The 22,518-nt window shown below is 54.9% G+C and overlaps 2 protein-coding genes across 2 annotated transcripts in view; both read right to left on the reverse strand.

The window, feature by feature from the left end:
• Positions 1-9,300, reverse strand: part of NOTCH3 (notch receptor 3) — a 31,577-nt gene extending 22,277 nt beyond the window's left edge. Inside the window, exons 1-8 of the mRNA XM_028519470.2 lie at positions 9,116-9,300; positions 6,450-6,528; positions 2,332-2,474; positions 1,911-2,249; positions 1,698-1,820; positions 1,373-1,606; positions 596-751; positions 324-509 (exon numbers count right to left, since the gene is read on the reverse strand). Of these exons, the coding sequence (XP_028375271.1) occupies positions 324-509; positions 596-751; positions 1,373-1,606; positions 1,698-1,820; positions 1,911-2,249; positions 2,332-2,474; positions 6,450-6,528; positions 9,116-9,227 (1,372 nt within the window). The 5' untranslated portion in view covers positions 9,228-9,300. The remainder of the gene's footprint in view (positions 1-323; positions 510-595; positions 752-1,372; positions 1,607-1,697; positions 1,821-1,910; positions 2,250-2,331; positions 2,475-6,449; positions 6,529-9,115) is intronic.
• A 9,441-nt stretch (positions 9,301-18,741) lies between these two features.
• On the reverse strand, positions 18,742-22,518 carry EPHX3 (epoxide hydrolase 3). The gene is made up of 7 exons (XM_028520843.2): positions 21,777-22,518; positions 21,456-21,541; positions 20,923-21,080; positions 20,707-20,835; positions 19,721-19,824; positions 19,483-19,619; positions 18,742-19,396 (listed from the first exon to the last, which is right to left on the reverse strand). The coding sequence occupies exons 1-7, from the start codon at positions 22,017-22,019 to the stop codon at positions 19,171-19,173; spliced, it is 1,083 nt and encodes a 360-aa protein (XP_028376644.1). The 5' UTR covers positions 22,020-22,518; the 3' UTR covers positions 18,742-19,170.

The raw sequence follows: 22,518 nt of genomic DNA on the forward strand, positions 1-22,518 counted from the left end.
CAGGGCCTGCCACAATGTTGTGCCCACCCCAGAGAGAATGTCTGCAGGCTCCACCTGAACTTCACTCCAGCCTCCGCCTCCAAATTGGCCACACCCCGCAGCGGATCTGAAGGTCCAGGCACCACTCTGGGTCTGAGGTTCTGCGGACTTCATTTGACCACACCCCCAGCCTCTCACAGGATTCTACTCTGGCCCCACCTCCACCTCACCTGAAGCCTCACTCTCTCAGGGTCCCATTCAGAACTCAGGTCCACACCCTCCCTCTCCTGCAGGCTTCTCCAGCCCCACACCTGGGCCTAGCCACGACCACACCCACCACACACCTCCCATGCAGATGCAGGTGAACTGGCCTATGCGGTCAAGGCACGTGGCGTGGTTGCGGCAGGGCCCTGAGAGGCACTCATTGACGTCGGTCTCACAGCGCGGGCCGGTGTAGCCTCGGCCACACTGGCACAGGAATGAGCCCTGTGTGTTCACACACCTGCCCAGATGCTCACATGGGTTGGCGCCTGCGGAAATAAGCCCAGCCGGTGTGGGTGTGGGTGTGTGAGGAGCAACCCGGCCCCTCCTTCCAACTTAGATACGGCCCACTCACCGATGGAGCACTCGTCCACGTCCTGGTCACACGCACCGCCGGTGAAGCCCGGCGGACAGGTGCAGATGGCACGGCCGTTCACTGGGTTTGTGTCACAGATGGCATCCTCATGGCAGGGATTGCTGACACAGGCATCATCCAGATGACACAGAAGCCCTGGAAGGGGACAGGCAGAGGTCAAGGACAGACCCTCCAGCTCTGTCCGAAGTCCTGCAGCCCCACATGGCATTTTGTGTTTTGTTTTCATTAGCCTGTAAAGCATTTAGTGCTAGTTTTTCCTAATTGTTTATTATGAAAATTTTCAAACATACAGAGAAGTTGATTTATATACCCACCACCTATTTTCAGCTATCGTGAGGTTCTTCTGTCTTTGTATCTGAATCATTTGAAAATGAGTTGGAAACATTCACATGTTGTGTTTAAATCTGTTGACTTTTTCTGATTGTAAAAGGGTCCTACCTCAAGCCCTTGCTTCTACAGCATCCTCTGGCTGACATGCCCTTCCCGCCATTTTCAAGTTCCCCTTCCAAACACCTTCTCTGACATTTGCCACTCCCAAAGTTCTCCTCTGCCTTATTCACAGTATAACTCTCCATTCCCATGACTTCTGTCCTGGACTGCATGCCACACCCCTCCCAGGGCCCTCCCGGATTCCTCTTCACCCCAGATCTAGCCACCAGCATAATCGTTCTAACACTCCAGTCAGACATCATCCTTGCCCTCACTCAAGAACCATCAATGGCTTGCTTGTTGCCTACAGGGGAAACAGCCACTCACCAGTCTTGCCCATGGGGCAGGCGCAGTAGAAGGAGGCCACACGGTCATGGCAGGTGGCCCCATGGAAGCACACGGCCGTGGCACAGTCATCGATATTCTGACTGCAGCTCTCGCCAGTCCAGCCATTGACGCACACACAGCTGTGGCCACCCAGTGTGTTAAAGCAGGTGCCCCCATTGTGGCAGGCATTTGGCTGCAGCTGACACTCATCCACATCCTCTGTGCAGAATTGGCCTGTGACACACAGATGCATTCGTCCAGCCACCCAGACTGTGCATAGCCACTCACAGTCTGCCACCCAGCTCCCTGCAGCCCCAGGGCCCACCTGTCCACTCCGGAGGACACTGGCAGTTGTAGGTATTGACGCCATCCACACACGTCCCCCCATTTAGACATCGGTTCCCTGGACAGTCGTCCACATTCACTTCACAGTTCTGGCCCTCAAACCCTAGCACAGGAGGAGGAGGCAAGTACTGTCACTGCTGGGCTGGCCTGCTGTTTCCCCATCCCTGCTACCTCCCCAGAACAGCTTCCTCACCAGGAAGGCAGGCACAATCATAGGTGAGATCACCATTCTGTCTACAGGTGCCCCCGTTACGGCACGGTGAGGGAGCACAGGGCACTGCAGGGTTCTCGCACCGTGGGCCTGTGTAGCCAGCGGGGCACTGGCAGCGGAAGGAGCCAGGCATGTTGAGGCAGGTGCCACCATGATGGCAGGGCCCACCTGCCCGGCACTCATCCACGTCACTTCGACAGTTGCGGCCCTGGTAGCCAGGTGGGCAGGAGCAGATGTAGCGGCCATCGGGCCCCACTGAGCAGCGACCCCCATGGGCACAGGGACTGCTGAGGCAGGGGTCTGGCAAGGAGCAGTCAGGGCCTGGAGGGACCGGGAAAAGAGTGAGTTAGGTGGCCCACTGCTTTACCCACCTCAGGGTCCCCTCCTCCAGACCCTCCCTTACCTCGGAACCCACGGGGACAGCGACAGTAGAACTGGGCGGTGCCTGCTACCACTGAGCTCTGGCAGACACTACGGCCAGCACAGGGGCCGGAATGGCAGGGATCTTCCAGCTGGCACCGCTCACCCACCCAGCCTGGTGGGCACCTGTGGGCAGAGACAGCTCAGTGGGAGCAGGAGATACACAGAGATACCACAAGACAGGCAAGAGACACATGGGCAATGAACACACACGTTCATTCATGCAACAAATATTTACAAAGCACCTACTATGTTCTTAGCAATAGGAATACAGTAGCAAACACAATAAAAGTGGCCTCACCCTCTTGATGCTCACAGCCAGATTGAGCAATGAGAACATAAGCAAATTACACACTAGTATACCGCATGTTGGCAGGGGGTGGTGAGGGGTGCGGCCATGAAGGGTATAGACTGGTGGCCCTAGGAAGGAAATGTCCATGTGCCAAAACCCGTGACTATGATCTTATTTGGAAAAACAGTCTTTGCAGATGTAACTAAGTGACAGATAACAAGATGAAATCATACTGGATTTTCCAGGTGGGCCCTAAATCCAATGATAATGTCCTTTTAAGAGAAAGGCAGAGAGGCATTTGGGAGAAAGAGAAAGCCATGCAGAAGCAGAGACTGCAGTGTTGCACCCACAAGCCAAGGAAAGCCCGGAGCTATGAGAAGGTGGAAGAGAGAAGGAAAGACTTTCCCCTAAAGCCAATGGAGAGTGCTTGCCTAGCAACACCTTGATCTCAGACTTCGGCCCCCAGAACTGTGAGTAAATTTCTGTTATTTTAAACCGCCCAGTTTTGAGCAATTTGTTACAGCAGCCACAGGAAATGGAAACTAAGACACAATAAGAGGGATCGAATGATGGGGGGAGGGACAGCAAAAATATTTTCACAGACCCAAGGATGGGAGGGGGCCCTAGGGCTGTGTGGGGAAGGGTTCCCCAGGTGGAGGGAACAACAAGTGAGAAGTCTTAGACTCCACAAGACAACCACCCAAGCACATGCAGACCCAGAAACACACATGCACACACACACGCACGCACACACACACACACACAGAGGGACATACCAGCTCCACGCACTGGCCTGGCAAATACTAAGGCACCAACCCACAGGCTGGGTCACAGATAGGGGCAACTTTCACCTGCACAGACAGGACCCCACAAATCCTCTACTCTTCTGGGAACACATACCCCTTCTTGCCACTACAGCGGTAAAGTAGACACTAATAATGATGTCCTCTTTCTCGGGGGTGGGGATCCTTCAGCCGGCAGCCCCCTCCCCACGCCCACCAAAACAAGTTGGATGGAGTATGAAGGAAATATGCGAACTGGGAAGCAGTAGTCTTCAGACTGGAAATCTCCTGCGAGGGCAGAAGGAGGGACCTGGAGAGGCAAGAGGGTCCAGACCCCATCCCTGATGCTGCCCACCCCTCCCGCTAGCCCCTCCCTGTGGCTTGTCACAGTCGCTAGGGCTAAATTCAAACAGATGACTCAGTCCGTAGCGTCAAGCACAGGATCCCCCCACCCCGGCCCCCAGCCAAACAGGTCGGGGCAAGGCCGGGCAGGGGTGCAGATGGTATACCGAGGGGAAGACCCAGTTTTCAGCCCCTCCCCAAAGGCCCTCGGAGCATGGACGGCCACCACTACTGCGAGCCAGGAGAGGGCGCGCTGCATGGGTAGCCCCGAACTCAACGCCAAGATAGGGAGCGGCAGCGCGGCCGGCTCCGGGAGCCCTCGGCAGGTTCCCACGCTCTGTGCCTGCGCCCCTGCCGACCGGTCGAGCCGGTTCCAGCCTCCGCCCGCGCCCCGCCCCACGCCTGGGTTTCGGGGAGATTGACGGAGGGAAAAGCTGATTTGCCGGCGGGGGGGCGGGGGGGGGGGCGGGGAGGCGAGGACTGGGAGACAGAGTCAAGGGCTAGAAAGACTACTTTGGGGAGAAAACTTGGGGATCCAAGAGGGAGGTGGTAAATTGGGGCGTCCCTGAAAGGGCACGAGTGCTTGGGACCTTGAAGGAGATTGGGGGCGTACGTGGGGAGTGGTTCCCACGGCTCAGCTCTGGGAACTGGGCCCGCTCCACTCCAGGTGATCCAGGCTCCGGGAGACCACTCGCGCCGGTGATTCACCTGTCAAGGGGCGGGGCAGCCGCGGGCGCATTCACCTGTCGGCAGCATTCCAGGCGCGGAGCTCTACGCGCAGGCGCCTGGCCCAGGGGCTCCGCCTCCCAGGCGAGTGGATCCAGGTCCGGTCGCACTTTTCCCCACTTCCACCGTTGCAGACTCCCAACCCGAGAAAACCGTTCAGCCAGGCTAAGCATCCCACCCAGGTGAGCCCAAGCGGGTCTCCACTCAAAGTGCGTGTATAACTTCAAAGGGGCTCTCCTGGATCTAATGTCACATGTTGTTGAATAAATGAATGTATGAATAGATCAATTAATTAATGGGTACTGAGTGAAATGCTATTACTAATGACGATTACTATAAAAGGAACTAAGCACTTCCCCATAATCTTGAGAGGTTCCCCCTTATGGCACCTACTTCCTGTGTCCCTAATGTTATTATTTATAATAATAATAATAATCTTATTTGACCCTCCTCATCAAAAGAGGATGGCAATGAAGAAGATAAGGAAAATCAAGGAGATGAGCCCTAAGGTCAGCAGCCATATCAACGTCAGTACCGCTGCAACTTTAATTACCAGTGCAGACCCCCAGAAAACCCTAAACCACAAGATGACAAAAAGACAAATGCAGCCCATCTACCGGCTAAGAATCCGTGCGAATCCCTTGCTCCAGAGGCTGAGCAGGGCGGTGGCCAGTAAATGCCGTCTCACCATCTCTACCACCATGTGCTTTAGTCATGGGACAAGAGGAAATGAACACGAAATTCCAGCAATAAGAAATGAACAGAAGACTGGCAGAAGACTTAAACCCTTGCTTTTTGCCCAGTGACCAGATAACTAGCTATGCATTTTTTACCCGATGATGTCTCTTTTTGGTAATGATAAACATGTTTAAAACACACACACACACACACACACACACACAGATAATGGTCTGGCATCGTGTGGGAAGAGGCCTTGGTTGGTTTATGGACTAAGGTATTTTTTTAAAAGAAAAAAAAAGTCTGTTTTTTCTCAATACAGCTATAAAAGTTTTTAAATTGTTTCACATCTGGTCAAGTTGAGATTTTTTAAGACCCTCATTGTAAATTTGTAATGAAAGTTTGCTACTTTATTTTTTCAAAAAAGTTGACACACCACAAGTACCTGTTAATCAAGGGGTTAAATAATAAAAATAATCCCAATTTTTTGAGCACTTGCTGCATGCCAAGCACCATGCTGAGTTATTCATATGAAGGATTTATTTAAATCTGTACAATCGACCTCACAAAGAAAGAATTATTATTGCCCCATTTTGCAGATGAAAAACTTAGGCTCAGAGAGCTCAAAACACTTGTGCAAGGTAACCCAGAGCCCAGAATTTAAACTGAACTCTGTCTGCCTCTGCTCAGCTGTCTCCTAGCCTTTGTCCTGCTCCCCGCAGCCCTCTGTCTTTCCTAGCTTCTTGGCCTCCTTCCTGGTCACAAGCCAGGGAGAAGCACCCCTATTTCACAGATGCAGTAAGGTTCAGAGAGAAGAAATGACTAACCCAAAGTCACAAAGCAATAAAGTGGCAGGGCAAGGCTATATTACAGGCCTCTTGTGCCCCCACCTTAAAATCTTGAGACAGGAGAGAGTACAGTCGGTGTTCTCACAACTGCCAAGCCACTGCTATCGGTCCCTGAAGATCCCTCGATTAAATTATAACTACCTCCATCAGGGGCTTTATGCACAACCTCAGGCAGCAGAGAGTTCTGTGAAGTTGGAGGTACTGGACTCACTTCCCAGACTAGGACACAGGTTTGATGTGGATCTGAACCCAGGCCAGGCAGACTCTCAGAGCCCCTGCTCTTAATGCTACTGATTCCAGGGAAATCAAGAAGCTGCTGAAGCCACACACACAGGAAGTAGTAGAGTCATCCATGGTACACACAGAGGCAGGGGGATAAAACAGACCGCCTCCCCACACAGGGCCCACTAATGGCTCAGAGCCAGGCACTCACAGGCAAGCAAACTCCCGGGAGGGCAGCTGGGTGCAGCGACCTCCATTGGAACATGGGCTTCCATCCAGGCAAGGGGGGGCTGTATGGGGGTGAACGGAGGTGGGTGGGTCAGCCAGGTGCCCAGAATCTCCAGCCCAGAATGACAGACACCCTCCTTCTCTCTCCCAGGCAACAGCTGCATGGAGCTGGGGGTGTCTCTGCGGGTGCAGGGAGCCCCTCCATCTACGGTTCCCACGGCTCCCCACCCTGGCCCCAGCTGTTGGGCTGCAGCTGTCCCTGCCAGCTCTAGCCCTGGGAACCACAAGGCAGGGGCGGGCAGAAGGAGGTGCTGACTTGTGCCAGATGTGGGGCTCAGAAGCTGCCAGAATGGGGGCACAGAGGCAGGAAGTGAGGGTGCTGAGTATTAAAGGGAGGTCTGGGGCTGTGTGCCCAGATCCTGGGGTAATGGAGGGGGCAGGGGCAGGGAGTTGTGGGGCCATAGCTCTCCCTTCCAGGGATGTTGAGCATCTTCTCCAGCTGTGCAGCCTGTGTGGTGGCGCTGGGGAGAGAGGCCGGGGCATGTACCCCAGGCACAGCCAGCACTAGGTGTTGCAGGCATAGGGTGTGTGTTGAAGGGAGGGGGAGCTGGCCCCAAACATGTACTGCCCTGTCCAGCATCCCTATCCCTAAGGGCTGTATCCCTTTGGGGTGTGGCACAGTATAACCGTCCTGCCAGACAGGTCCGGGGGCATGGCCAGGTGTGAGCTAGTGGAGAATTGTGTGTGCTGACAGGTTTGGGGCCACTGTGGGCATGTGTGTGCCCCAGAGAGATGGAAAGATGAAGGGAGATGAGAAACAGAGACAGATATAAAAAAGAAAAGTAGAAACAGGCAGATGCAGAGAGGAGACAGAGAAGTACAGAGACAGATGAAAAAGAAACAGACAGTGAGAGACAAAAGGAGTTGAGCTGGACAGAAGAATTGGGCCAATATGGCACATGTCCCCTTCCTCAGGGGACAAGCAGGGACAGAACACTATCACCCAGATAGGGGCCTGTGGGTGTTTGTGAACTCACACTGGGAGCCACGAGACCCAGGCTGCGGGCTGTGTGAGCCACATGTGTTTGTGTGATGTACATGGGCATGCAGATGCATGTGCCATGTGTGTGCAGGCTGGATCTGTTGTGTGAACATGTGTGGGAACCATGTATTTGAGTGTCTGTGTGTGAGGCCTGTGTGGGCACAGGTGCCTGTGTATGTGTGTGAGTTGGGCATGCCCTTGGATCTGTGTCCGAGTGTGTGAAGGCAGCATGTGCAAGGCCTTGGGCTGATGATGCACACTTTGTGTGAGCATGTGTGATTATATGTGCATGTCAGTGTGTGAGCTGTGTGTGCCACAGTGTGTCTTGTATGAGCTACAGGGTGTCTGTGGGTGTACTCTGTTCTGTGCACATCTGCACATCTCCATCTCCACATGTGTGTCCTAGGGCTGTATGTGCCTGGGAGTGTGTGACGGGCCATGTGGGTGCCCGCTGGCCGCGAGGGGGTGGCTGCTCCTGCCTGGTCCTGCCCGGTGCGGGCGGGAGCCGGCAGAGGGGGGCGCGGTTGGGGGAACTGGGGGATGGGCTGGGGAGGCCAGTCCCTCCTGCACTTCCACTCCTCCTGGAACCCAGCCCCACATTGGTGCCCCGGGACCCTGGGCCAAGGCTGCTGGGCCCGTATCCCTCCTCCGCTAGCTAAGACACCCTGGGTGGGGGGGGAGTGTGCCCCCACAGCCCCCCGCCCGGGCCCCACCGCCCATCCCGCTTTGTCTGGCAAAGAAAGCGCGAGGCCGGCCTGGGGGAGGGGGTGTCTAGACGGCGCGGCCATTGTCCCGAGCGAGGGAGGGGAAAGCGTAGAGGGGGAGGGGCTGGGGGCCCTGGCCCACTGGGGAGGGGCTGGGGCTGCGGGGTCGGGGCGCAGCAGAAGCCGGAGAGAAGCACGTGGGCTCGCGCCCCCGCCCTCCCCTCCAAGGGCGGGGACCAGGTCCAGAAGCCGCCGAATCCTGGAGGCCAGGGGAGGGAGTGGGACTGGGGTCGGGGGAAGGGGCGCAGGGCGCCGCTACAGCTCCGGCTCCGACGCTAACTCCGGGTCTTGCAGTGCTCCGGCCTGGGAAGTTTTCTCCGAGTTCAGAGCTCCCAGAACTTCGCGCCCCCTCCCCGCACCCCCCCACCCCCGCGGCCCCGCCAGGCCTGCGGGTTGTGGGTGGGAGGGGGTGGGGCTTTTGTACGGGAGGGGGGTCCCCGCCCTGGGGGCACTAGAGCTCCAATCGTGACCTTCCCAGAACTCCAAATGGGCGTGGGTTGAGAGCGAGCCCCAGTTTTTTGGTATCCCCCCCATTTTGAGTACCCGATCCCTGCACTTCGAGCTCCCAGTCCCGGACTCCTGGGTTTCCTTATCCCCAACCTTGATCGTCCCTGGGCTCCTGTATTTTGGGCCTCTAGGGCCCTGTCCCCGCCCCCCATTCTGAGTCCCTGTCCCCGGGGACTGGCACACAGTCCCGAGTTCCTGCGCCCCTGGCCCTGCTCTGATCCTTGACTCCCAGGGCCTCCCACCAGCATCAGACTCCGGGATCCTGGCATTTCGCTCTTCTCCCTTCGTTTCCACCCGCCCCCCATCCGTTCCACCCTCCAGGTCCGGGCCTCTCACCTGTAGCCCCAGGTCCCGCTAGCAGCAGAAATAGGAGGGGCGCCCTCACGGACGGCAGCGGCGGCAGCTGCGACAGCAGGCCGCGACGGCGGCCCCGGGTCCCCGGCCCCATGGCGGCCGGCCGCGACCCTCCCTCCTCCCTCTTTCCCTGGGCTCCGGGCGCGTCCCGGGCCAGGCTCCGCGCCGCCAACTTCGCCGAAGTGAAGCTGCCGGGCCGCCCCGCCCCCAGCCCTGGCGGCTCGCCCCGCCCCGGGGCCGGCTCTGCGCTCCCCGCCCAGCCTCCCAGGGTCCCTGCCCACCCTCTACCCACCCACACAGCCTGAGACCCGCGGACCCTCAGAAACGATGGCCCGCCACGCGGGAAGACGCGGGACCAACTAACTCGCAGTGGTAGACACACCGAGCTTGGTGATTACCCCTGGTCCCAACACATCCAGAACCGAAGACACACATAGGGCCAGGACACACATAGGGCCAGGACACACACAGGTCCCCAGACACCCCAAAACTGAGACCAGGAACATCCTGAGAGGCTCGGGAACACACAGCCACCATGCACAAATGCAGACACATGCACAGAGCTTCACTGGGACTTAAAATCTGAAGTCCTGGAAAACCTGAAACTCAGGCCCAGCCAAGCCTTGAGCCTGGGGCTGCGTCTGTAGCCTCACACCTCAGACACAAGCTTGGAGCCTCATGCATACCTGCAAAGACACACATACACACTCCTTACTCCCGTTCTGCTTCACAACACTGTGTGAACCCCAAAGGTCCACCCTGGCCCTCCAGCCCCACCCCATACCCCACACAGCTTTGCCACTCAATTTGATCAACTGACTTTCCCAAAACGTCCCCATGGCAAGAATGGAGACCCCTGAGAGGCCCCAAGCCCAGCCTCAGAGGAGCTGTCACCCTGGGGAAGCAAGAGCCAGACACAGACACCCCTAGCACTCCAGAGTCAGGGCTGGGACAGAGCAAGGAACAGAGTCTGGGGAAGGCTCACAGAAGGGTTGATGAGGGTTCTGCCTGGTGGGGGGGCGGGGCATGTTTTATTTCTTCATTCATTCATTCATTCATTCAACAAATAGGTATAAGCTCCAGCTCTATGTCGGCCTTTGTTCTCAAGGGAACTACCCAAGAGGGTCCAATGGGGGTCAGCATGGATGAACTGGAGGGATGACATCTTGGCAGAGGGACAGTCCTGCACCCAGATGAGGGGGCAGAGTAAGGAGGGAGAATGGGCAGGCCAGGGGTGGGGTGTCCATGAAGAAAAGGGGGAAAAGAGGTCAGGATGGCTCCCTGGTATGGGGCTTGGTGATGGGACTGCAGAGAGAAGGAACAGCTTGGGGTTGAGGTGACAAATCCCAGGAGCCTGCAGATCACCCAGGAGGCGGCTGAACACTGGAGCTGAATAGAAGGGTCAGAATTGGAGATAGTCACATGGGCACCCCAGAGATCTTTGGGCAAATTGTAACCTTTTAAAAAATTATTTTATTGTTGTTCACAAACTTTAAACTAAAAAAAAAAAAAAACCTTTAAAAAGTATTTGACCAGTTTGGCTCAGTGGGTTGGGCATTGTCTGGCAAACCAAAAGGTCACAGGTTTAATTCCTGGTCACGGTACATGCTTGGGTTGAGGGCCAGTCCCCCAGTTGGGGGTGTGTGAGAAGCTACCAATCCATTGATCAAGCGATGTTTCTCTCCCTCTCTTTCTCTCCCCCTTCCCCTCTTTCTAAAAATAAATAAAATATTTTAAAAATACTTTTAAATGCACAATAATGCAATTTCCATATACCCTTGGTCCATATTTACCTACATTTTGTCACATTTGCTTTACAATCACACACACACACGTGTGTGTGTGTGTGTGTGTGTGTGTATGAAAAAAACAATTTGCAGACATGATGTTCCTTTGTCCCCAATACATCACTGTATGTTCTCTAACAAGGGCATTCTCTTACATAAACACACCACAGTCTCACCCTTAGTCCATATCCGGTGTTGTCTTGCCTCAATAGTATCCTCTGTAGCATGTTTCTTTGCTGGTCCAGGATCTAATCCCTGATGATGTGTTGCAGTTATTATGTTTCTTGTTGTCCTTTAACCAGGATCAGTTCCTCAGCCTTTCTGTGACTTTCACAACATTGATGTTTTTGGAGAGCCCAGGCCACTTGTCTCACAAATTTACCCAGCCAGGTTCAGGTTGTGTGTCTTTGACAGAATGATGGGTCCTCCCCAGCGCATCGTATCAGAAGGCCTCTGGCATCAGTTGCCAACATTGTCAATGTCAGACTTCCACCACTGAGTGAAGTTGGCCAAATTTCCCTATTGTAAAACTACCATTCCCTTCCCATTCCCCCCTCTTATAAACAGATATCAATATTGTGTGGGGAGATACTTTGAGACTATTTGTGAATATCCTGGTGCCTATCAAACTTTCACTCACTGTTTTTAGCACTGGCTAAAGACTTCCCCTGGTGATTTTTTTTTTTTAATTAAGGCAAAATTTGCACAACATAAAATTAACTGCTTACCTTATTAAAGTGCACAGTGCAATCACCACCTCTATCTGGTTCCAAGGCATTCTCGTCACCCCTAAAGGAGGCCTCCTATCTATCCATTGACAGGTGCTCCCCAGTACCCCTCTCCCAGCCCCTGGGGGCCACTAATCTCTTTTCTGCCTCTATGGATTTGCCTGTCCTGGACATTTCCTATCAAGGGAATCACACACCACGTGGGCTTTTGCATCTGGCTTCTCTCACTCAGCATGATGTTTCAAGGTTCATCCATGCTGTAGCATGTGTTAGTACTTCAGTCCTTCTTATGGCTGAGTAATATTCCATTGAATGGCTATGCCACATTTTGCTTATTCATTCATCCACTAATACTTTGGATGATTTTTAAATGCAGGAAGAGGAAGAAGTGAAGGAGGCAGAGAAGTACCATAAGATAGAAAGGAGAAGCATGAAAAGCAAAGGGTGAAAGTTGAATGACTGACCAGGACTGGTATCAGAGATGACCTCCTGCCCCTATCCGGGAGGGGAACTATCCACCCATTCTGTGGGGAGTGGGTATATGTCCATCTTATGATGACTTGCTAGAGACTTCTAGTGAAAAAGCTGAGGCCGGAACCCGGGTCTAAGTGACTCCAGGCTGCATAGAGCATGAGGGAAAGGGGTGAGATTGGGGGCTGGGAAGAGAAAGACACAAAAGTTGCATAAGAAGGGGCACAGTCTGCCTCCCAAGGAGTGTGCTGAGTCACCAGGCCCGTGGGCCAGGCGTGGTGCAGCTTGAGTCCTTCCCGTGCCTGTCACCCCAGGAGAAAACCTAAGCCCTCCAGCCCTGCGGACCTTGGCCTGACCCTCTCTGGCACCTCCTACCCCTCATCATCAGACTGAGCCAAACTTCATCTTTTTTTTTTTTTTTCAGATTTTATTTATTTATTTTAAGAGAGGGAAGGGAGAGAGAAAGAGAGAGAGAGAGAAACATCAATGTGCGGTTGCTGGGGGTCATGGCCTGCAACCCAGGCATGTACCCTGACTGGGAATTGAACCTGCGACACTTTGGTTTGCAGCCCGCACTCAATCCACTGAGCTATGCCAGGCAGGGTGCCAAACTTCATCTTCACCCAGAAGGCCACATAGTCCCGCAGCCTTTGCCCTCTGTGTGGGACACCCAGCTGGACAGAGGATCCTTTTGCTTCCTTCCCAAGCAGGAACTCACAGGAAATGTGTTCTCCTTGAAAATGCATTTTCTTCTAGTTATAAGGTATGCTCAACTATTTCCCACACATGCCACCCCTTTGCCCATTCTGGTCCCTCTTTCTAGCATGACTTCCTCCCCAGCCTCATTCCTATACCTGGTGAACTTCTGTTCATCCTTCAAGGTTCCAGCTCTAGAAAGCCCTTGTCTCTTCCACCCCCAAATTCCCCCAGGCCAAGTTCCTCTGCCGCCTGCCCTGGGCTCCAGCTCAGCCTTGCCCACAAGGAGGTGGGGGTATCTGTGTCCTGCTCTGTCTCTGCCCTAGACTGGGAGCTCTCTGAGGCCCTGGCATCATCCAGCATGGGGTGGGCACAGAAGGGGTGATTTGGGAGGGTTGGAGACTTAGAAAGTGGCTGAAGGAGTTGAGATGCCCAGCCCAGAGAAGACACCACAGTGGGCCCAGACCACCCTCTTCAGTACCATTCTGAGGGTCTAGGGTCTAGAAAACAATCTGGGAGCTCATAGGGCAAGGACAGGGGCTTCAGTGGTGGGGTAACTCCACTCCTGATCCATCTGAGAAAGGATTTTCTGCTGGAATGAATGCTCTATGAGGTACTGAGCTCCCCATCTCAAGGAGCAACCAAGGAATTAGACACACATTTTGCTAGACAGGAAGTCCAAAGTCTGTTACTCTGGAGATACAGCAGCCCCTGGTCTGTGGCAGACAAAGACAGAGAAGGGGCAGTAAAGATGCAAACATAAACAGAGGATGGCATGCGGGGAGTGGGGACGAAAGGAAGAAAGACACATGTACAGAGCTCCTACTCTGTGTCAATCCCTTTCTGCAACCCCCACGACTTCCAGAAGACCCACTCAACAAGCAGGAGGTGGAGTCCTGGCTCCAAGGTCCTGCTGCTGTCCTCCAGCCACTGTGACAGGACCAGCCCAAGGTGTCCTGATCCCTGGGGGATAGGACATTGAAGAGACTATTCCCACGGCCTTGCAGGGGCAGCTGCACAGTTCCCAATGTGTTGGGAGTAAGGGAGACTTGAACCCTCCCCCTGCCCCTGCTGGCTGCCCTGACTGGGGACTGCATTTCTCCCCAATGAGTCAGTCCCTAGGGATTGGTGACCTGGGGCCAGGCCAACACACAACTGCTAGGCCCAGGCCTGCTGACCAGGAACCTGAGAACATGTCCTTAGCTTCTCTGCCTGGGACCACAGTCCTGCCCTCTGCGTGGAAGTTGGGGGCAGGTCTTACTGCCCAGGCAGTGAGCCGTGGGAGCCCAACCAGGACCAGTAGGGGTGAGGGCTCCTGGGTGGATCCTGGGCAAGAGGGGGACAGCTAGAGACCAGGGGCTGTAGGCTGCAGACCCAGCCAGGTCTCCTGGCCACTGCCTTCCTAGGGCCCTCTCATGCTCAAACCCTTCATGGCTCCTCACTGCCCAGAGTGACAACCCTCCCACCTTCCCAGCTTTACTTCCCATCCCAGCTGTCCCCATCCTTGCATAGGCTGCACCCACTACTGCTAGCTCCCTTCTCATATGCAGAGGGCTCCTTTCACCTTCCAGCTCTTCTTCACTCAGTTATTCAGCAAACAGTTACCGAGTCCCTATTTACTCAGTGTCAGGCTCTATTGTGTATAGGTAGAGAGGATCAACACAGAGCAAGTTTTTGCCGTGATAAGGGAGACAGGCAAGAAATAAGACTGCAAACAAATAAAAACCACCTCACATGACATGAGAAAAAGAGATTTCAGTGTTGGAGGGGAGTGGTCTGATTCTGCTGAAGAGGGGACCTCAGATCTGAGACTTGAGGGAAAAGCTGGTGAGACAAACAGCCAGAGGAAGGGTGTTCCAGGCAGAGAGAACAGCATTTGCAAATGCCCAAGGAGGAAGGGCAGGGTGGATGAGAGGAACAGTGAGAAGGCCAGTGAGAAGGCCAGGGTGCAGAGTGAGCAAGGGGTGGGAGGTCAAGGACAGGGGCCAAGTCCCAAGGGGCTGAAAGGTCTGGGATCCTGTCCCAAGCACAGTAGATGCCACTAGAGGGCTTTAGCTAAGGGAAGCTGACCTGAGGTGGTAAAAGATCAGAACTCTGGAAGTTCTGCCACCTCTTCTCCCAAGGAGCCTTCTTGCAACTATACACGGTCTCCTCTGGCTCCCACGATCCCTTCCATCTCAGCTCCCACTCCTCCATGTGACTCTGCCTGGCTCCCACATGACATTCTGAGTTCTGTGGGCATCTGTCTTATTCATTGCTGAATCTCAAATATCTAGCATCAAGCCCAGTAGAGTAGGTGAAAAAATTGTCAGTTAACAAATGACTGTGCCCTGTACATCTTGGAGCAAAATACTACCCAGGAGCTGGAACCTGAATATGCCCAGTACCAGCTCTTCAGATGTCTCTGTCTGGACACAGACACATCCAACCCACATTAGATGAGGACTGAGTCAGAGGAAGGGCTGGGGGCTCGTGGGGCTTCCTGGATGAGGAGGGGATGTGAAAGCTGAATGTGGAAGAAAAAATAGGGAGAAGGGAATTCACTTCAGTTTGAGCACCTACTGGATCTGCAACTCCAGCCAAGGAAAGAGGGGAGGCTACCCCCCACCCCTTCTAGGGGCTGTAGCTTCCCTCCACTGGGTGGGACAGCCAGTGGATGTCTTGGCCTCACAGGCCCTGGGCTCAGACCACTCCAACCTTCCATGGCCAAGCCCTCACTCAGGACCTCATCTTCTTCCGCTCATCTCTGAACCATGGTGCTCTGATGTCCCTTAACTTTCTGTCTTTGCCTCCCTGGCTCTTGAAACTTAATCTTTCTTTCTGCAGGTGTGGCACTTGCACTCTCCACCATTCCTCTTGCTTTGGAGAAGGGGAGTTCCTCTCTATGCCCTCTCCACCCTTGGGGTTTTTCACTCCCTCCTCCCTTGGCCATAAGGAGGAGGTCTCTTTCATGAGAAAGTAAAACTCACAGCAAATGCATGCTCATTTCTCATGCCTCACCCAGCCTCCAAGCTCCTGTCTCCATCACCACATCTCCCCCTACCTCCCCTCCACCCCCCACCACTGGCTTCATCTTCCCCATTTACCACTCTACTCTATGCCCTGAGAGGCTGACCTCTCCAAGCTGTATCAATGGCAGCCTTGTCCTCTGACTTCCAGGTGGGTTTGGCCAATAGGAAGTACAGGCAGAAGAAGAAGCCAGAAGAGAGAATCGGATATTAAGCTTCCTTGTAGGGTCACTTCAGTTGACTGTGTCCTTTAACTAAAGGCTCTGTCCACACGCATCTCTCCCTGGGCTCTGCTAACCTTCCTTCCTCTCACCCCGTCTGGGGAATCCAGAGATGGTAATGGCTCTCGCCCCATTGGTTTCCCCAAATCCGCCCAATGTAACTGGTCTCTGTAGCAAATCTGACTCAAATCACCCCATCTGAATGTGCCAGTTGTTTCCTCCAGGCTCCTCAATGGGGTGCCCACTCTCCCCTTCAAGTCCCTGCTAAGCTGCATTCAGAGCATCCAAGCCCTCTGTCCTCAGCTCCCCCTAGGGTTTCCTGGCTCAGATCTGCAAGGCTCAGTCCTCTCAGTCTCTCAGTGCCTTTTCACTCCCAGCTATGCCCTTCCTCCTCGAATCCCCTCCTCCGTCGCTGGGACACCATGCTTGCCTGCTTCCTCTCTTCCTTCTGTGGTCTCTCTCCTCTGCCCGTCCTGTAGATATTGGGGGTACCCAGGACTCAGTCTCCAGTCCTGTTCCCCATTCTGTTCTGGGGAGACTTCATCCTCTCACCCAGCTTCAGAGCCCTTCTGCCCCGCTGGGCCATCTGTCTTTAACCCATTAGATGCTTCTAGGTCCCTGCCCTAGAGGTCCAAGCACCAAGTAATATTTTAGACACACAGATCTGTCCAGGATCCACCCAGAATGGCCCCTATCACACTGGGCTCACACACTCATTCCTGACCTGCTATTTGAAGTTCTTTGCAATCGCATGTCTTCCCATCCCAAACTTTGCTCCCGGTGTCACGGAATGCCACATCATCAGTGCATGGGAGCACATACTTGCAGGGTTCAGCTCCAAGACCACCTCCTCCAGGCAGCCTTTTCTCCCCTCCCCCTAGGTATGTACCCCTCCCCATTTCCTCAGATCGCTTGGGCTTAATCACACAGGACTGAGTGTCTGTGCCAGGCTTCGTCCCCACCCCTCCTCTGTTGAGGGGCTAAAGGCTTAGAGCTGGTGGTAGAAACAGTTGAATGAACGAAAGCATGAATAAGTGAATGATGGAACGGGAGGCGGGAGCTCTGAGCTGGGAAAGAGCGAGGCCGAGCTTAGTTGAACCCACGGCCCAGCGGCCCTACTCCAAGCCGTCAGGGTATCCGCTCCCATTCCAGCCCCAGGGCTGGAAGACGCGCCAGGACTGGCTGAGGCTGGGAGGAGGGCTTCGGCTGAGCCGCAACTCGCTACTGGCTCATTCTTCAAGACTCTGCCCAATCAAAGCGATCGTTTTCCTACCCCCGCCCCTGCTTCCGCGTGGCCGCAGCAGAGGCGGAAGATGGCGCCTTCTTGTTACCTAGGTAACCGTCCGCGGATATCGTCGCTCCGGCAACTGTCCGAGGCCTCCAGTCAGCCTTCTCCAGGGCCCCTCTGGTCACCCAGACAACTGCTACCCGTTCCAGTCAACCATCAGCCCTTCCCCTGTCACTCTGGCAACGGTCGCCCAAACCTCCGCCCCCTTGACATCGTCCTGCTCCTGCCTTCGGGCCTGCTAGCCCAGGACCTCTGCCCCAAGCTCCTCTCGCCCATCTCCGGGCCCCCAGCAGGGCACTGCTCCAACCCTGGGCGAGGGTCCCAGCTCTGGTCACCGCCTCATGCTGAGGCTGCGATTCCTGCTCGCACTCTTGCGTGGGACAGTCCGGCCACCACAGGGAGCTTTTCCAAATGCAAACCATGTCCCTCTCCTGCTGAACACCGCCCCCCCCCCCCCAATCGAGTCCAAACTCCTGGGTCTGGCTGCCTTCTTCCTTGCTCTGCGGCAGCAGCCACAAACCTCATTGTTACTCCAGTAGCCTGAGCTTATTCTAGCTTCCCACCTTCCGATTTATTGCTCCCCACTTCTGAAAATCGTGCTCCCCAGCAAGGGAAGTCTCTCCCAAAGCCCGCCTCACACATAGCTCTCTGATGTCTCACCTGTTAACCCCGGAATGAGGCTGTGTCCTTGTTCACACTATCCCACTTGCCTAGAACAGTGCCTGACACATGATGAGTGACAGGATATACTGGGGACAAGGGAGGGCAGGGGGGTTGACCAGCAGGCAGGCCCAACCTGGAGATGAGAATGTATGTGTGAGGTCTGCTGATCCCTGGAGAGATTTACCATGCTGCAGGTCGTGACACTGTCCCCAAAGATCAGGCAAAGGTTGGGGAGATAGAAGTTCGTGCTGTGACTTGTCTGGGGCTGAGTAGTCCACCCTTGATTTGTGCCATCCTAATTGGGAAGTTGGGAGCCTTGGACCCCCAGAAATTATCAACAGGAACTGGTGGATTTGGAGATGATTCCAGGAGCCAAAGAAGTAGGCCTCAGACCTCAGATGGCCCTTCAGAGAGCTGGTCCTTTCCTGTGCCCCAGAATTTCACATATGCTAAGGGAGACGAGAGCTGTTTTCCCATGGATCTGAGACTAGATCTCAGGCTGGTATGAGAGAACTTGAACTTTCAAGGCCTCAAGTCATGACTGGGTGATTATGGGAGAGCGCTGCCCAGGGTCTGGCTAGAGAGGGGCCTGGACACCCACCTGCCTGTCCAGGTGGGTCCTCCCTTGGTGAAGTGGTCAGAAGCCAGGTAGGAGGTCCCCTACACTAGGAATACCCTCACAAGCACTCTCTAATATAACTTTTTATGCTGAGGCCCTCGAAAGATAGCTGGTGTGACTGTGGAACTGAATTTTTAATCATATTTAATTTTAATTAATTTGCAAATAAGTGAAAGTAGCCAGATATGACTATTAGTACTATATCGTACAAAGCAGCATTTAGCTGAAGACCCAGACTGGAGGTAGAAGCCAGAGACAGGAAGGTCAGGGTTTAGGAGGCACTGATTTCAGCGAGAAAACTGGGGCCCCAGAGAAGAGAGAGAGACCACTCAGCATTCAGCTCCACAGAGTAGAGGTATCCCTGGTTTCCTGGGGTCAAAGTGCTTGCTCAAACATGCACAGTCAGGTTTGTGTGTGGGTTGGTGTACCCCAGGGCACCTAGAGATGCACTAGTGAGTGATTTAGGAGTTCCACACCTATACATGATCCAGGAGACCACCTGGGTATGTATGCTATGTGTACCCCCAGGTGCACACAAGCCAGTGAATGAAGGCTACTAGTGCAGCAGATCTTGCAAGAACGCCCACATGTACTGGTGCATTTCCTCAGGGTGGCTCTGTGGGACCCAGTGCCCCACACCTGGCAGGATGTGGGCCTCCAGCCGGCCAGGCACAAAGTGGTTGCTGATGGCCCCCACCAGTCCCGGCTCCAAGTAGGTATCTTTCTCCCCCCACAGCAGCAGAGTGGGTGTGGCCAGCTCCTGGGGCTCCAGAGGGAAGTTCCTATGGCCAACACAGACAGGGAGAAAGGTTGCCCCCACCTCCTTCCCCACCAACTCTCCTGAGTTTCTGCCTGGGTCTGGTCTTACCTTATGAGGTTTCGGTAGTAATTGAGGGGCCCAGTGAGGCCACTGGGCTGTGAGAAGTCATAAAGGAAGGCCTCAAGCTCATTGGGGCTCAAGTGTGGGATGCCACTCTTGTGGTGGGTGAGGGTGGTCTTCAGGATCTGGGAACATGGCAGAACTCTGGCTTCAGTGCTCAACCTATCTCAGTTCCAACCAACCACCCTCCATTCCCTCCCACCCCCAGGCCTTCATCCCTCTTCACCTGGAAGTCAGACATTGACAGCAACTTCTCGGGCAGCCAGGGGAGCTGGAACAGGAACAGGTAGTTGGAACGGAAGAGTTGGCTAATGTGGCGCATTGAGTATGCTAGGGGGAGGGGAATGCAGACATGAGGCCTGGGCCTAGGTGGCTCCATACCCCTGCACCACTATACACACTCTAGTCAGGCACACAGCTGTGTCAACACTCAGGCATGCAACCACTGCCTGCCTGAGCCTATGAAGATACCCGACGACTCCCTTCACCCTGACACCAGCTTCCCTCCAAACTGAGTAGTCACTATACCCACAGAATGGAGGCATCTCCCTCTGCAGCTCCTGGGAGCTTCCCACAGCCACTGGTGTGCTTCCTTTGCCCAGGCCTGCTTCATTCAACAAACACTTATTGAGCACCTACTGTGTGTCAGGCCCTGTTCTAGATTCTGGAGACACAGTAGTGAACAGAATAGACAAAGCTCCCTTGCCCGCAGGCAGTGACAGTCTAGAAATGGAGATAGGCAAGAAACAATGACAGAGAGAGAGAGAGAGAGAGGGAACGAGGATAGAGTTGTGAGTACAATAATGCTGGGAATTAAAATCAGGTGATGTGATGAACACTGGGTAGCCAGAGATGGCATCTCATGCTATTTTAGTTGTTTAGTTACCTGTGTCTTCACTGCTAGAAGAAAGCCATTTAACCTCTCTCAGTTTCCCCAACTGGACCATGGGGATAATAACACTTTCATAAGCCTAGGAGGCTTGTGTAGGTTACTGTATGAGGCTCCTTGTCAGATAAATTGTTACCTGTAAGTGCTCAAAAAATGTGAGTTACTGCTAAGTGTACTGTCATTGATTGTAGACTGGAAGTGCCACAGGGGAAGGGACCCCTCCCCCAGCCCCTGGAGTGTTGACTGGTGGCCTGATAAGTGTAGACACAAACACATGCCCCTTCAAACAGATACATTCCAGTGTCCTGGACTCCCTGACATACCCTGATACACCGACAAGGGGGGACCACTGACCACCACCATCCGCTCCACTAGGGATGGGTAATAGATGGAGAAATTCCAGGCTAGGACTGCACCCCAGTCATGTGCCACAAGGATGCACTTGCAGTAACCTGGGGGATCAGAGGAACTGGAGTAAGTATGATACCAGGTGAGTCAGGGGTGGGGGTGTCAGGGGTGAGGCAGGGGCATGTCCCCACCCAGGCCCAAGATGACATCCTGGATGTCCGCAGTCAGCAGGTCGATATTGTAACAGCCCACATCCCTGGGTGCATCGGAGGAACCATATCCACGCAGGTCTACAGCCACCACATGGAAGCGGCTCTGGAACTCCCGGAGCTGGTAGCGCCAGGAAAACCTGTCCAGCAGGGGGAAGAGGGAGAGAGGTTGAGTCAGGGTCCTCAAGCTGCACCTCTGCCCTAACCCAGCAGGGGCCTTTAGTGACCCCAACTTCCTCCTCTGGACTTCTAAGAAAGGAGGATGGGGAACCCCAGCCCCAGGGCGAGGTTACTGCGCCCTGGATCTCAGGGGGTGTTAACATAGATTCCTCTTTGTCTCATCCCTTAGGGCCTCTGGTCCCTAGGTCCTCGAATGGATCTCTGTCCCAAAGCTCCCCATCTGGGCCCAATATCTTTGTGCTCCCAGTCTACCCAGACTTGGTCCCTCCTCCCGGGCAGTCCCAGCTCCATCTGTCCCCAGTCCTGTGCACCCAGGCCTCTGCCCCCAGACATACCAGTTCTCAGGGAAGCCGTGCAGAAACAGCATGAGGGGCCCGTTGCCGCGCCCAGCAGAGACATAGTGCAGGCGCAGGCCCGAGCTCTGGAAGAGGCAAAGTGTGAGATCTAGGGAACCTCCCTTTCCTGGGAAAGCCCTCTTCCTTAGGCTTGAAACTCTCCTTCCCAAATCGACCCTCCCTGGCCCCCCACCCCCGCCTCGGCCTTGTGACAACTTAGATTTGGATTAAATATTTTGCGATTAGCTGACCACCATGATCCGGTCCCGCCTCCCAAGCTGCTGTACCCTCCGCAACCCTGACGGCATCCCGCGCGCTCACCTTGAGGGTCAGGAAGTTGTGCTTGCCTAACGCTGGGTCACTCAAGCAGGCGGGTGGAGTACGCCGGGGACGCCCACAGCAGCCGCGGCGGGGTCGGCACAACACGTGCGTGAGCGCGATGCAGCCATAGACGGCGGCGGCCACCAGCGCTGCGAAGAACACCAGGCTCCACAAGAAGGCACGCAGTAGCTTCAGGGTGAGGCGCGATGGCGCCAGCAGCGCTGTCACCACCAGCTCGGGCATTTCACCGCGTTCCGGAACAACCGTGCTGACGTCCCGGGTCTCCGCCAGGGGAGCGGGCGGCAGCAGCGAGGCGGGGTCCGGGCTGTGGAGCCCACCGCCTTTAGCCTGAAGTCCCTCCGTGCCGTCGGGGCTTGCGGAACGTGCGGAGAGAAGGTCGGGCGGCTCAAGCCGAACGGACACCGCACACGACTTACCTGAGTGCCAGGTAAACACCTGGGCGCGACCGCCACAGACAGGCAGGTTAGGATGCCGGGGTGGAGCCTGGGAGGCCCAGTCTTTGGTGCGTGAGGAGGAGCCTTGGGGCAAGGTGAGGAGGGGAACTGGAACGGTGGGTGGGGCTTAAGGGGGCGTGGTCTAATAAGATTCCCACAGCAGGTGGTTGGGGGTCTAAACTCTTGAGGAAGATTGGGGTCCTGCACAATTACACTAACAGGAAAGAGGGGGCCTCCTGGGCGAAAAGGAAGGAGCCTGGAGCGAATGGACGGGGCACTGAAGGACT

Source organism: Phyllostomus discolor, chromosome 8 (genome assembly GCF_004126475.2).
Source record: "Phyllostomus discolor isolate MPI-MPIP mPhyDis1 chromosome 8, mPhyDis1.pri.v3, whole genome shotgun sequence".
NCBI lineage: Eukaryota > Metazoa > Chordata > Mammalia > Chiroptera > Phyllostomidae > Phyllostomus > Phyllostomus discolor.

Coding starts and splice junctions, on each gene's coding strand:
- EPHX3 (XM_028520843.2), bottom strand. CDS start 22,019: ATGCCCGAGCTGGTGGTGACAGCGCTGCTGGCGCCATCGCGCCTCACC. Junction 20,836..20,922: donor GGATGTCATCTTGGGCCTGG/GTGGGGACATGC, acceptor CTGATCCCCCAG/GTTACTGCAAGTGCATCCTT. Junction 19,397..19,482: donor TACTACCGAAACCTCATAAG/GTAAGACCAGAC, acceptor TGTTGGCCATAG/GAACTTCCCTCTGGAGCCCC.